The sequence below is a fragment of the Cynara cardunculus genome, assembly GCF_001531365.2.
Source record: "Cynara cardunculus var. scolymus isolate 2C chromosome LG 9, CcrdV1, whole genome shotgun sequence".
Classification (NCBI taxonomy): Eukaryota; Viridiplantae; Streptophyta; class Magnoliopsida; order Asterales; family Asteraceae; genus Cynara; species Cynara cardunculus.
In genome coordinates, this window is record NC_037536.1 from 13235857 (window position 1) to 13245957 (window position 10101).

A 10101-nucleotide genomic window follows, 5' to 3' on the forward strand; every position below is an offset into this window, starting at 1 on the left:
GGAGTCGAGAACCAAGCAAAAATTCCATCTGTGATGGAAAATTACGAGCCTTCAGGGTTTACTTGTTACGGTCTCCCAATTCCAGTTACATGGGTTCGTAAAACCAGCAGCGAAGAAGCAATTGAATCTAACAACGATTTGCTTCCTCTTCCTGGTTTATCAACTGAACCTTGGAGCGCCATCGAACATAAAAGTTTTCTTCTTGGTTTGTATGTATTTTCGAAGAATTTTGGACTCGTGAAAAGATTCGTGGGGAGCAAAAGAATGAGAAGCATAATCAGTTACTACTACCGGGAATTCCATAAATCCGATGACCATCACAGTTGGTCGAAATGGCGAAAGGACAGGCGTAAAAGGCCACAATATGCAAGAAAGCTTTTCACTGGGTGGAGCCATCAAGAGCTTATATCCCGTTTATCTTCTAATGTGAGCGATGGATGCAAAGATCGTTTGATCAAGGTATTTCTCGAAGAATCACTACTTTTTCCGCTACAAGTTACACGTTACAATCATATTGTTTTCATAGGATGCTTAAAATGTCTAAACATCCTAATAAAATACTTTATAGTACTTAAGTTTATAGAACCAGAACAAAAAAACATCTTATATCTAGAAGTGTTACAATAGGTTTATAGAACACTTTTATGCGTTTTAACATGTTTTTTATGACCTTTTTTTTAAAAAGTGTCTTACAAAAAGATAGGTTTACTGGACACTTCTCAGAAGTGTCTTATAAAATAGCTAATACGACACTTTATTTTAAATAGGTCTTAAAAAGTCTGTTAAAACACTAAAAAACGTCTCATAAACCTATTGTAATGCTTTTAGATAAGACGTCTTATAGTTTGGTCCTATAAACTTAAGTTCTATAAAATACTCTATTAAGACACTTAGACATTTTAGACGTCCTATAAAGCCAATTTCGTTGTAGTGTGAATGTTTTTTACTATGGCATGGACCCTCTGAGGCTCTGATCTTGTAGAAATTTAGCAGTTTCTATTGTCATTCAAGAATTAATTTTTCCAAGTTTTATGTACTTGTTCTATGAATTCTTTCAGGACGGTACAAAATACATCGAGGGAAGACTTTCACTTACAAGGTTTATATTCAATCTAAAGCATAATGTCGGCATGAATCTGCTCGTCGAAGCTGTAGCCATTGGACAAGAAGAGCGTGACATTTTGGAGTTTCGGCAGATCAACGATTGGTCTTATGTCAGCGTAGAGGTACCCATCGGCAATGCCAGCTCCTCTCTTTCCCCACAGGAAATCCTTAAAATTTTGAAGGGCGGTGCAAGATTAAGCAAATCGAGGTCAAGCGACCTCTTTTGGGACGCGGTCTGGCCACGTCTTTTAGCCAGAGGATGGCATTCGGTGCAGCCAAGAAATAATGTTCACCAAAACTCGAAGAATTGGGTGTTTCTGGTACCTGGTGTCATTGAGTTTTCGCGTAACGAACTTGAGAAAGGAATCCACTACTTCGATTCACTAACTGATGTCTTGAGTAAAGTTGCTTCAGATCCCCAGCTTCTTGAACTCGAATCTGAAAAACACGAGTCGGTGGACTTAGATACAAACCGAGACTCTAACGATGAAGAGCATCAGGCAAAAAGTAGCGAGTTCTACAGCGAGTCAAAGCCAGTAGATGATACTGTCGAAAACATTGGTTTTCCAGAAAAAACAACATCAGGGAACGGTAAACATCAAGAAATAGTCGAAGAACCATGCTCAAAGAACAAGCTCGACCAAGGGATCATCGTAGACGTGAACCTCTCTCAAATGGCTCTGGACTCGGACCCTGATCAATTATCACTTTCTGCAAACCCAACCACCAACCAGCTCGAGTTTTCGAATGCAGGAGCCGTTATAGTGCACCAGCCGGTCTTGGTGCCACAAAGGTACAGTACGAGAAGCCGAATGTTAAGCACAAAAGCCTTGGAAGCTCTTGCTTTTGGGTATCTAAGCCCAAAAAAGAAACGAAAGCGCGCAGAGGAGAAGCCACCTAGGCGGGTTTGTAGCAAGACTTCTCCGGTCTCGGGTGGTGGTGCAGGGAACGTTGAGAACGCGATGGATGGTCCATTCAACGGTCCGACGGCTAGGCGATCAGATGGTACTGTGATAGCATTACAACAAAACTGATTTTATAGACACCTAAAATGTAGAAGCGTCTTAAAAACATACTTTATAGGACTTAATTATAGTACCAAACTAAAAAGCGTATTATCTAAAAGTGTCACAATAGGTTTATAGGACGTTTTTAAGTGTTTTAACAAGTTTTTAGGACGTTTTATTTAAATAAAATGTCGTATTGACTATTTTATACAACACTATTTGAAAAAAATGTCCTGTGAACACAAGTTTTCCATAAAAAGATGGGTTTACATGATACTTCTAAAAAATGTCCTATAAAATAGCTAATAAGACATTTTATTTTAAAAATGTCTTAAAAAACGTGTTATAAACCTATTATAACATTTTTAGACATGACGCTTTATTGTTTGGTCTTGTAAATCTAAGTTCTATAATGTATTCTATTATAGGCGTTATATAAAGTCAATTTTGTTGTAGGGTCGGGTTAAGTGAAATCCAAATAAAATGAACATGAGAGTTGTTTTCGGTTTTTATCTATAGTTAGGTCAAACACAACTACAACGAGCATGCGCTTGTTTTTATCAAGCAAACTTGTTGTGTTTGGGGATTTCATCGAGACTGCAATAAAGTTTGAACGGTGAAATGATGCATATATTTGTCGTTTGATTGCGATTTGTAAATTAGTATTTTGTACCTCGATCATGCCCTTCCTATTATGACCGTAAGCAACTCAGGGTGGAGCGCAAGCTCGATTTGGCCGTATTCGATTAAGCTCAAAATCAATTTGATAGCCCCGTCTTAGTACAGGCTCAAGCTTGACTTAAGAAATAATATTGAAGCTCTTGAATTACTTCAAAAATATTTATTGTAACTAGAAAATATAGAGTTTAAATGACTAGAAAATATATCGAAGTCATGTGCGATAAAACAAACTCGATTAGAATTTGATCGAGAATATATACATTACAGCTTTGACGATGAATACATACATATATAGAGTCGAGCTTCTATAAACTTGAATTTATGCTTGACAATTCTAGAAAACAAACATCGTTGACATATAATTTTGTCGGAAAACTATTGATAACGGGCTTTTTCGATGATTTGCCGACAATAACAATCATATAAAATGAACAAACAACATGTAGAGGCATCTTGTTCATCCCAGTTCTACAGACAACTTGTACAGTTCAATCCTGTTATTTTAGTTATGCTCGGTCTTGTCCTTTTCTGCGGATCAAATGCTACCGATACACATTCTTACACCCCAAAATTATTTAATTATTTTTGAAATTATCGAAGTATTTACGACGGAATCCCAAAAATTAATTTTTTTGAATTTTTGACGCCTCTTCAACGGACCTGTTAGACAATTTTTAAAATTAGTTATATTTTTTAATATCTTCGACGACTTTTCGATGGAAACCCAAAAATTAATAGTTAAATTCATGAACTTATTTCGATATATTATTTTCGACGGATTTTAGACGAATACATATATCGTTGAAATATATGTTAACTAATTAATCCAAACTCTGCTGTCATAGAGATGAGTTAATTAATTACCGACGTATCGCTGATGGAAGTTGTAGCGACAGATTTGCAACACAAATATTGCCAACGACAAATCCTTTGGTAATCCACCAAAAATAGGAACCACGGGTAATTCATCGAAAGCAAACCATCGATAATCCTTCTGTCATAAATACAATGTCCTTCGGTAATTCATTGGTTATATCAATCGTTGATAACCTGTCGGTAATATGTCGATGAAGTGTGGTTCAATTTATTTTTAAGAGCATAATATTATTTTAGTGACGAATTACAAATGGGTAAAGCCATTGGTTATAATAAAACTTGTTGGAAACTAAACGTTGTCAGTAAATTTTACGGGTTATGTCGACGCCGTCAGCAAATCATCAATAATGTCGATTATCGATTGTTTACAAAACGCAATCAACTACAAATACATTTCAACTCTAAAACTTTGATGAAAAACCGAAACACAACAAGTTTGCTTGATAAAATAAGTCGCACGTCCGCTTTATTTATATTTGACCCAACTCTAGATATAAACCGAAACAACTCTAAAGTTCGATAAGAAAACAAAGCAGATGAACATTTTTCATGTTCATTTTATTAGATTTCACTTAACTCTAAAAATCCATATAAGCTAGAACTGGCAAGGGATCACCCTTTGACAGCCAAGCTGTGATATCAGCGGGCATCATTCCGGAGATCTCTCCACCGTATCGGTCGCTCCATTCAGTGCACCATTCACCGCATTCTCGACATTCCTTGCACCACCGCTCGAGACTGCAATAGTCTGCCTAGGCGTCTTCTCCTCTGCTGTCTTTCTTTTCTTCTTTGGGCTTAGATACCCAAAAGCAAGAGCTTCCAAGGCTTTTGTGCTTAACATTCGGCTTCTGGTACTGTAGCGCCTTTGTGGCTCCAAGACCAGCTGCTGCTGCATATTGGCTCCTGCGCCATTCGAAGACTCAACCTGGTTGCTGGTTGGTTCTGCAGAAAGTGATGATTGATTAGGGTCTGTATGTGGAATCATTCGAGATAGGTTCAGGTCTATGATGATCTGTGGCTCGTGCTTGTTCTTTGAGCGTGGTTCTTCGACCATTTCCTCATGTTCACCATTGTTTCCCGATGATGTTTTTTCTTGAAATCCAATGTTTTCGCCAGGCCCTTGTTCGACATGATAAGTTGGCTCAGAAACAGGCAAATTTGGGAGTTCCATCAATTGAACAACCCCATCCTTGTCACGATCCAAACTAGTATCCACAATCGTAAACGGCTTCGAATCCAGATTGCTTTGAGGAACATTGCTTGAGGCTTGGTTTCTGCTCTCGGTAACATCTAGCTCACCGGTCTCTTCTTCAACCATATAAGTTGGGAGTTCCGTCAATTTGAAAATCCCATCTTTGTCACGATCCAAACTAGCATCCACAATCGTAAACATCTTCAAATCTTGATTGCTTTGAGGAACATCTGGCTCGACATAATCCTGATGTTCTTGGTTGTCAGGGTCTTTGTTTGCATCTGAGTTCACCGGCTCTTCTTGGTCCGATTCAAGTTCAAGAAGCTCCGGCTCTGAAGCTACTTTACTCAAGACATCAGTTAGAGAATCGAAGTAGTGGATTCCTTTCTTAAGTTCGTTACGCGAAAACTCAGTGACACCAGGTACCAGATACACCAAATTCTTCGGGTTTTGGAGAACATTACTTCTTGGCTGCTCGGAATTCCATCCTCTGGCTAAAAGGCGCGGCCAGACATAGTCCCAGAAGAGGTCACTTGACCTCCTTTTGCTTAATCTTGCATCACCCTTCAAAATTTTAAGGATTTCTTGTGGCGTAAGAGAGGAGGCGGTGTTGGCACGCGTAAGAGAGGAGGTGGTGTTGGCGATAGGTACCGTTACCTCTAGACTGACATAAGAACAATCGCTGATCGGACGAAACTCCAAAAGGTCACGCTCTTCTTGGCCAATGGCTACAGCTTCGACCAGCAGATTCATGCCGACATTTTCCTTTAGATTGAATATGAACCTTGTAAGTGAAAGTCTTCCTTCGATATATCTTGTACCATCCTGAGAGAATTCATAGAACAAGTACATAAAACTCGGAACAAAATTTTCTTGAATAACAACAAAAACTGTTAAATATCCACAAGATCAGAGCTTCAGAGGGTTCATGTCATAGGAAAAAAAATCAATTTGCCCTTATACAAACTATAACAATGCTGACTATATATTCAAACAAGCCCCACAGTCATGAACAACTTTTTAGCCATTTTCTGACCCAAATTCACTTTTTAGCCGATTCTAACGCAAAACGTTTATGCATGTGTGTAAAGATTGGTTTTCAGCCAAAAAATTAAGAATCATTACGTAGAAAACTTACACATATATGTGTAAGGGTTTTTTGTTTTGCCGAAAACCAATTATGCATATGCTTAAGCCTTCTGCGTAAGGATTGGCTAAAAAACGAATTTGGATTAGAAAATAGCTAAAAAGTGAAACCACCTATCACCTTTGGCTATTTATGTAAATTTCCCGATCAAAAGTAATGCACTCTACGACATGATTGCAATTTGCAAATATCATAAGTTTTGTGAAAATTCAAGAAACTGAAAATATATGATTGTAGAGCGTAACTGGTAGCGCAAAAAGTAGTGATTCTCAGAGAAATACCTTGATCAAACGATCTTTGACTTCATCGGTCACATTAGAAGATAAACGAGATATAAGCTCATGATGGCTCCACCCTGTGAAAAGCTTTCTTGCATTTAGGGGCCTGTTACGCCTCTCCTTTCGCCATTTTGACCATCTGCGATGGGCATCAGATTTATAGAACTCGCCGTAGTAGTAACTCATTATGCTTCCCATTCCTTTGCTCCCCATGAATCTTTTCACAAGAGGAAAATTCTTGGCGTATAAATATAAGCCAAGAAGAAAACTACCATGTTCGATCGCGCTCCAAGTTTCAGTCACTAAACCAGGAAGAGGAAGCAAATCGTTGTCCTGCGTTTTCAGCTTCGATTCTTTCTCATCATCGACTATAGCCGATTCACCTGCATTGTTAGATTCAATTGCTTCTTCGGTGATGGTTTTAGATTGATCGTCGCGAACCCATTTGACTGGAATTGGGAGACCATAACGAAAATCCTCTGAAGGTTTGTATTCTTCCATCAGAGGCGGAATGATTGCTTGGTACTCAGCTCCAACTTGAGAAGTCGTTTTCAGTTTGCCAAATTTAACCATACTGTTAGCCTTTTACTCAAAAATCTGATAAAAACCGAAAAATAGTGTGAGTTGATCAAGAAAGTACAACTAAATGAAACAACCATTAGTATGATTACCACAAATCAAATGCAAAATCACATAATACTATTTTGAATGGTAGCGCAAAAATGATCTACAAATGATCTACAAATGGAAAACAATAAAAAATCAAGACTTTTGTTCTCAAAGTTCTTTATTTTGAATCATTCACATAGGCAGCTGGTTTGATCATCCAACTGCTTAGTGCCTCTAATTTCTTTTAGAGCAATGAATCAGATCATTTTGAAAAACCAAAGCCGTGGGGGTGTTTACTTACAAGCTTAATGAGCTTAATGGTCTAGACAGCTTATTCGCTCGGCCATACAAAGTGTTCCTTATGGCTTAATAAATTAAGCCATTAAACCAAATTAAATCACTATATGGAATAAGTCATATATGCCCTAGAAATAATCAGGCGCTCACTTTTTGCCTCCCTCAAACCCATCGGTCTATCGTCGCTTGGATAGACAAGTTTATCCACACTGTCAACTTAACGTATACAGGGCTTAATGATCAAAAAAAATGTAAACAACCCTGAACTCAGTGACGCTCCCCTTTTTTCCAATTTAATTATTGGTTTTGCTAGAAATCCGTTGTGCGGATGGATCAATGATATTTGATTTAATTACCATTCTCACACAATCTCATCCGATTGATTTGTTTTTGTACTAACAATGCAAAAACAGAAAGAGCGATTAACACCCAAAAAATTAAATCAAACAAAACAATCTAAAACCTAAAAGCCAAAATCATCGCCATGATAGATCGTCAAACAAGAACATTAAACTTAATTATCGAAACGAACCATGTATAATTAAGCATTTGGTCTAATAATGATCACTTGATATTCTATCTATATATGTCTGTAGATACATTGACAAACCCTCTTTCCGATTTCATTTATGGTTTTTGCTAGAAACCCATCGTGTGGATGGATCGATGATATTTGATTTGTGTACCATATTCACACAATCTCCTCGGATTGATTTGTTTTTGTACTAACAATCCAAAACATAAAGAGCGAGTAACACCCAAAATTCTAAATCAAGCAAAACAATCTAAAAACCTAAAATCAAAATCATCGTCGTGACACAATAGATCATCAAACAAGACCATTAAACTTAATCGAAAGAAACCATGAGAAAGCATTTGGTCTAATAATCATCAACAATTCACCGCAGAATCTTCAATCCGTTCTTGAATCCACAAAACATATAGATACACCAAACTTAAAGGCAAGAACGGCCAAAAAAACATCAAACAAATAAAATGATGCAACGAACTACAAGCAAAACTCCATACACATTCGAGATGCAAATTTGACATCAGTATAGCTGTATTTTTGTGGACTAATTCCATTGGATCAGTACTCTTACCAAAAACCCGTTTATTTTCTGATTCAACCAAGTAACATATAACTACAAAGCAAACCCCCAAAATAACTCGAAAAGGAGGAAATTTTTTGTTGAACTTGCATACAAACCTGTAGGTAACAAGAGCCACATGTAGAAGTGCAGTTAAGCAAATGAAGTAATGGCATATACATACATATATATGTGTATGTGTCTGTGTCTGTCTATATCTATGTGTCTGTGTGAAGTTTGGCATGAAATAACATATACAAGCTCATGTCTAGAAGATATACATAGACTATGAACAAAAGAATACATAATAACAAGAAAATGCAAGAAAAAGAGACAACACAGAGAGTGTAGCAGAGTTCATATGGGTATAAAAAGAAATGAAGGTGTTCTCACCAGGGAATTGATGGTGAGAGATGTTGAGGGCTTGGGGGAGGAAGAGAAGGTGGTTTTAGAGAAAGGAACTAATGAAAAGAAGTCTGGTGTCTGTGTAAAGGAAAGACCATAAATTTTATTACAAAAATCATTATATAATATTATTCATTTATTTTATTATTTTTTATAGAAAATTTATGACAATTATAAAATTTTATTTATGTATTAATAAAAACGCTATCGTTTTTACAAAAATACAAAAAGGAACTTTTTTCTAAAAATGGACGGTATTTTATAAAAAGCGAACCACGTGTTTTTTCCTTCATAAAGTATATAAAACCGCTTAATTCAACAAACTATGATGTTTCTTGGAAATCAATAATTCCCAAATCTCAAAAGAATTGTCAGGGTTGGGTTCACGTGAGACCAACCGGCTTTTATGAAACCCGTGAGAGCACTTTTTTACATATGAAACTTCACATCAAAACGCCGTAAAGGTAAAAAAAAGTCGAACATTCACAACAAAAACACTGTGAAAGTTACTTCACAGCGTTTTGCTGTGAAGTTTCAAGTGTAAAAAAGTGGTATAACGGGTCTTACGAAAACAAGCTGGTCTCACGTAATTCCAAGTCAGAATTGTCATTTAGGGTCAAAATTCCCTTAACATTAATTTTTCGAAAGAATGATCAATATTTGTAATGGAAAACTAAATATATATGGTTAAAAAGATCTACAATTCGTTGATGTTATAGAAGATAAAAGGATAGATTTGGTGTAAATTGATCAAACAAATATACAAGTGTAAGATTTGAATTCACGATATTTGTATTTACTAAAACTTCTTGCATCATTCGTTTGTATTTATGTGTCCTAATGCGTCTATATTTATGTGTATAAGGTTAGAATTTTTCAAGGGTTTTCCTCTTAATTCCCCCGATGTGTATACCAACTTATTTTTTGTGAGACCACATAACACTTGAAACTTTACAACAAAATATTGTTAAGGTAAAAAAAAGTCTGAACCTTCACAGCAAACACATAGTGACTTGTTGTAAAGGTTTAGTATTATTTAGATGGTTTCTCAAAAACAGTTTGGTCTCACATGATCCCAATTCTATATATACATAGGGGTCTTCATTTAAGAACCCATAAAATTGTGATAACTTTGAGAATCGGTGAATTCTTGTGCTATTTCACATGATTATTTCCATCTACAACTTGGATTTATATATTGATTAACATATATTTATTTCACAATTAATGTGATTGTTTCACATATATGTGTTTCATAATATGAACTTTTTTATCTGTTTGTGAATAATAAATAAAACTTTTCACGTTGTGAAATAAATATATGTTAATAAATATATTAAATTCTTGTTCTAGATGATAATTCTTACAATTCTAACAATATATCGGGTTCTCAAAATTGAGTAAGCCTATATAT

General features: G+C 36.2%; 1 protein-coding gene across 1 annotated transcript; it reads right to left on the bottom strand.

Moving 5' to 3' along the window:
• Positions 1-4317: 4317 nt before the first annotated feature.
• LOC112517802 lies at positions 4318-6858 on the bottom strand. Its single transcript, XM_025125175.1, has 2 exons — positions 6289-6858; positions 4318-5685 (listed from the first exon to the last, which is right to left on the bottom strand). Exons 1-2 carry the CDS (start codon positions 6856-6858, stop codon positions 4318-4320), a joined length of 1938 nt encoding a protein of 645 aa, XP_024980943.1.
• Positions 6859-10101: the final 3243 nt, after the last annotated feature.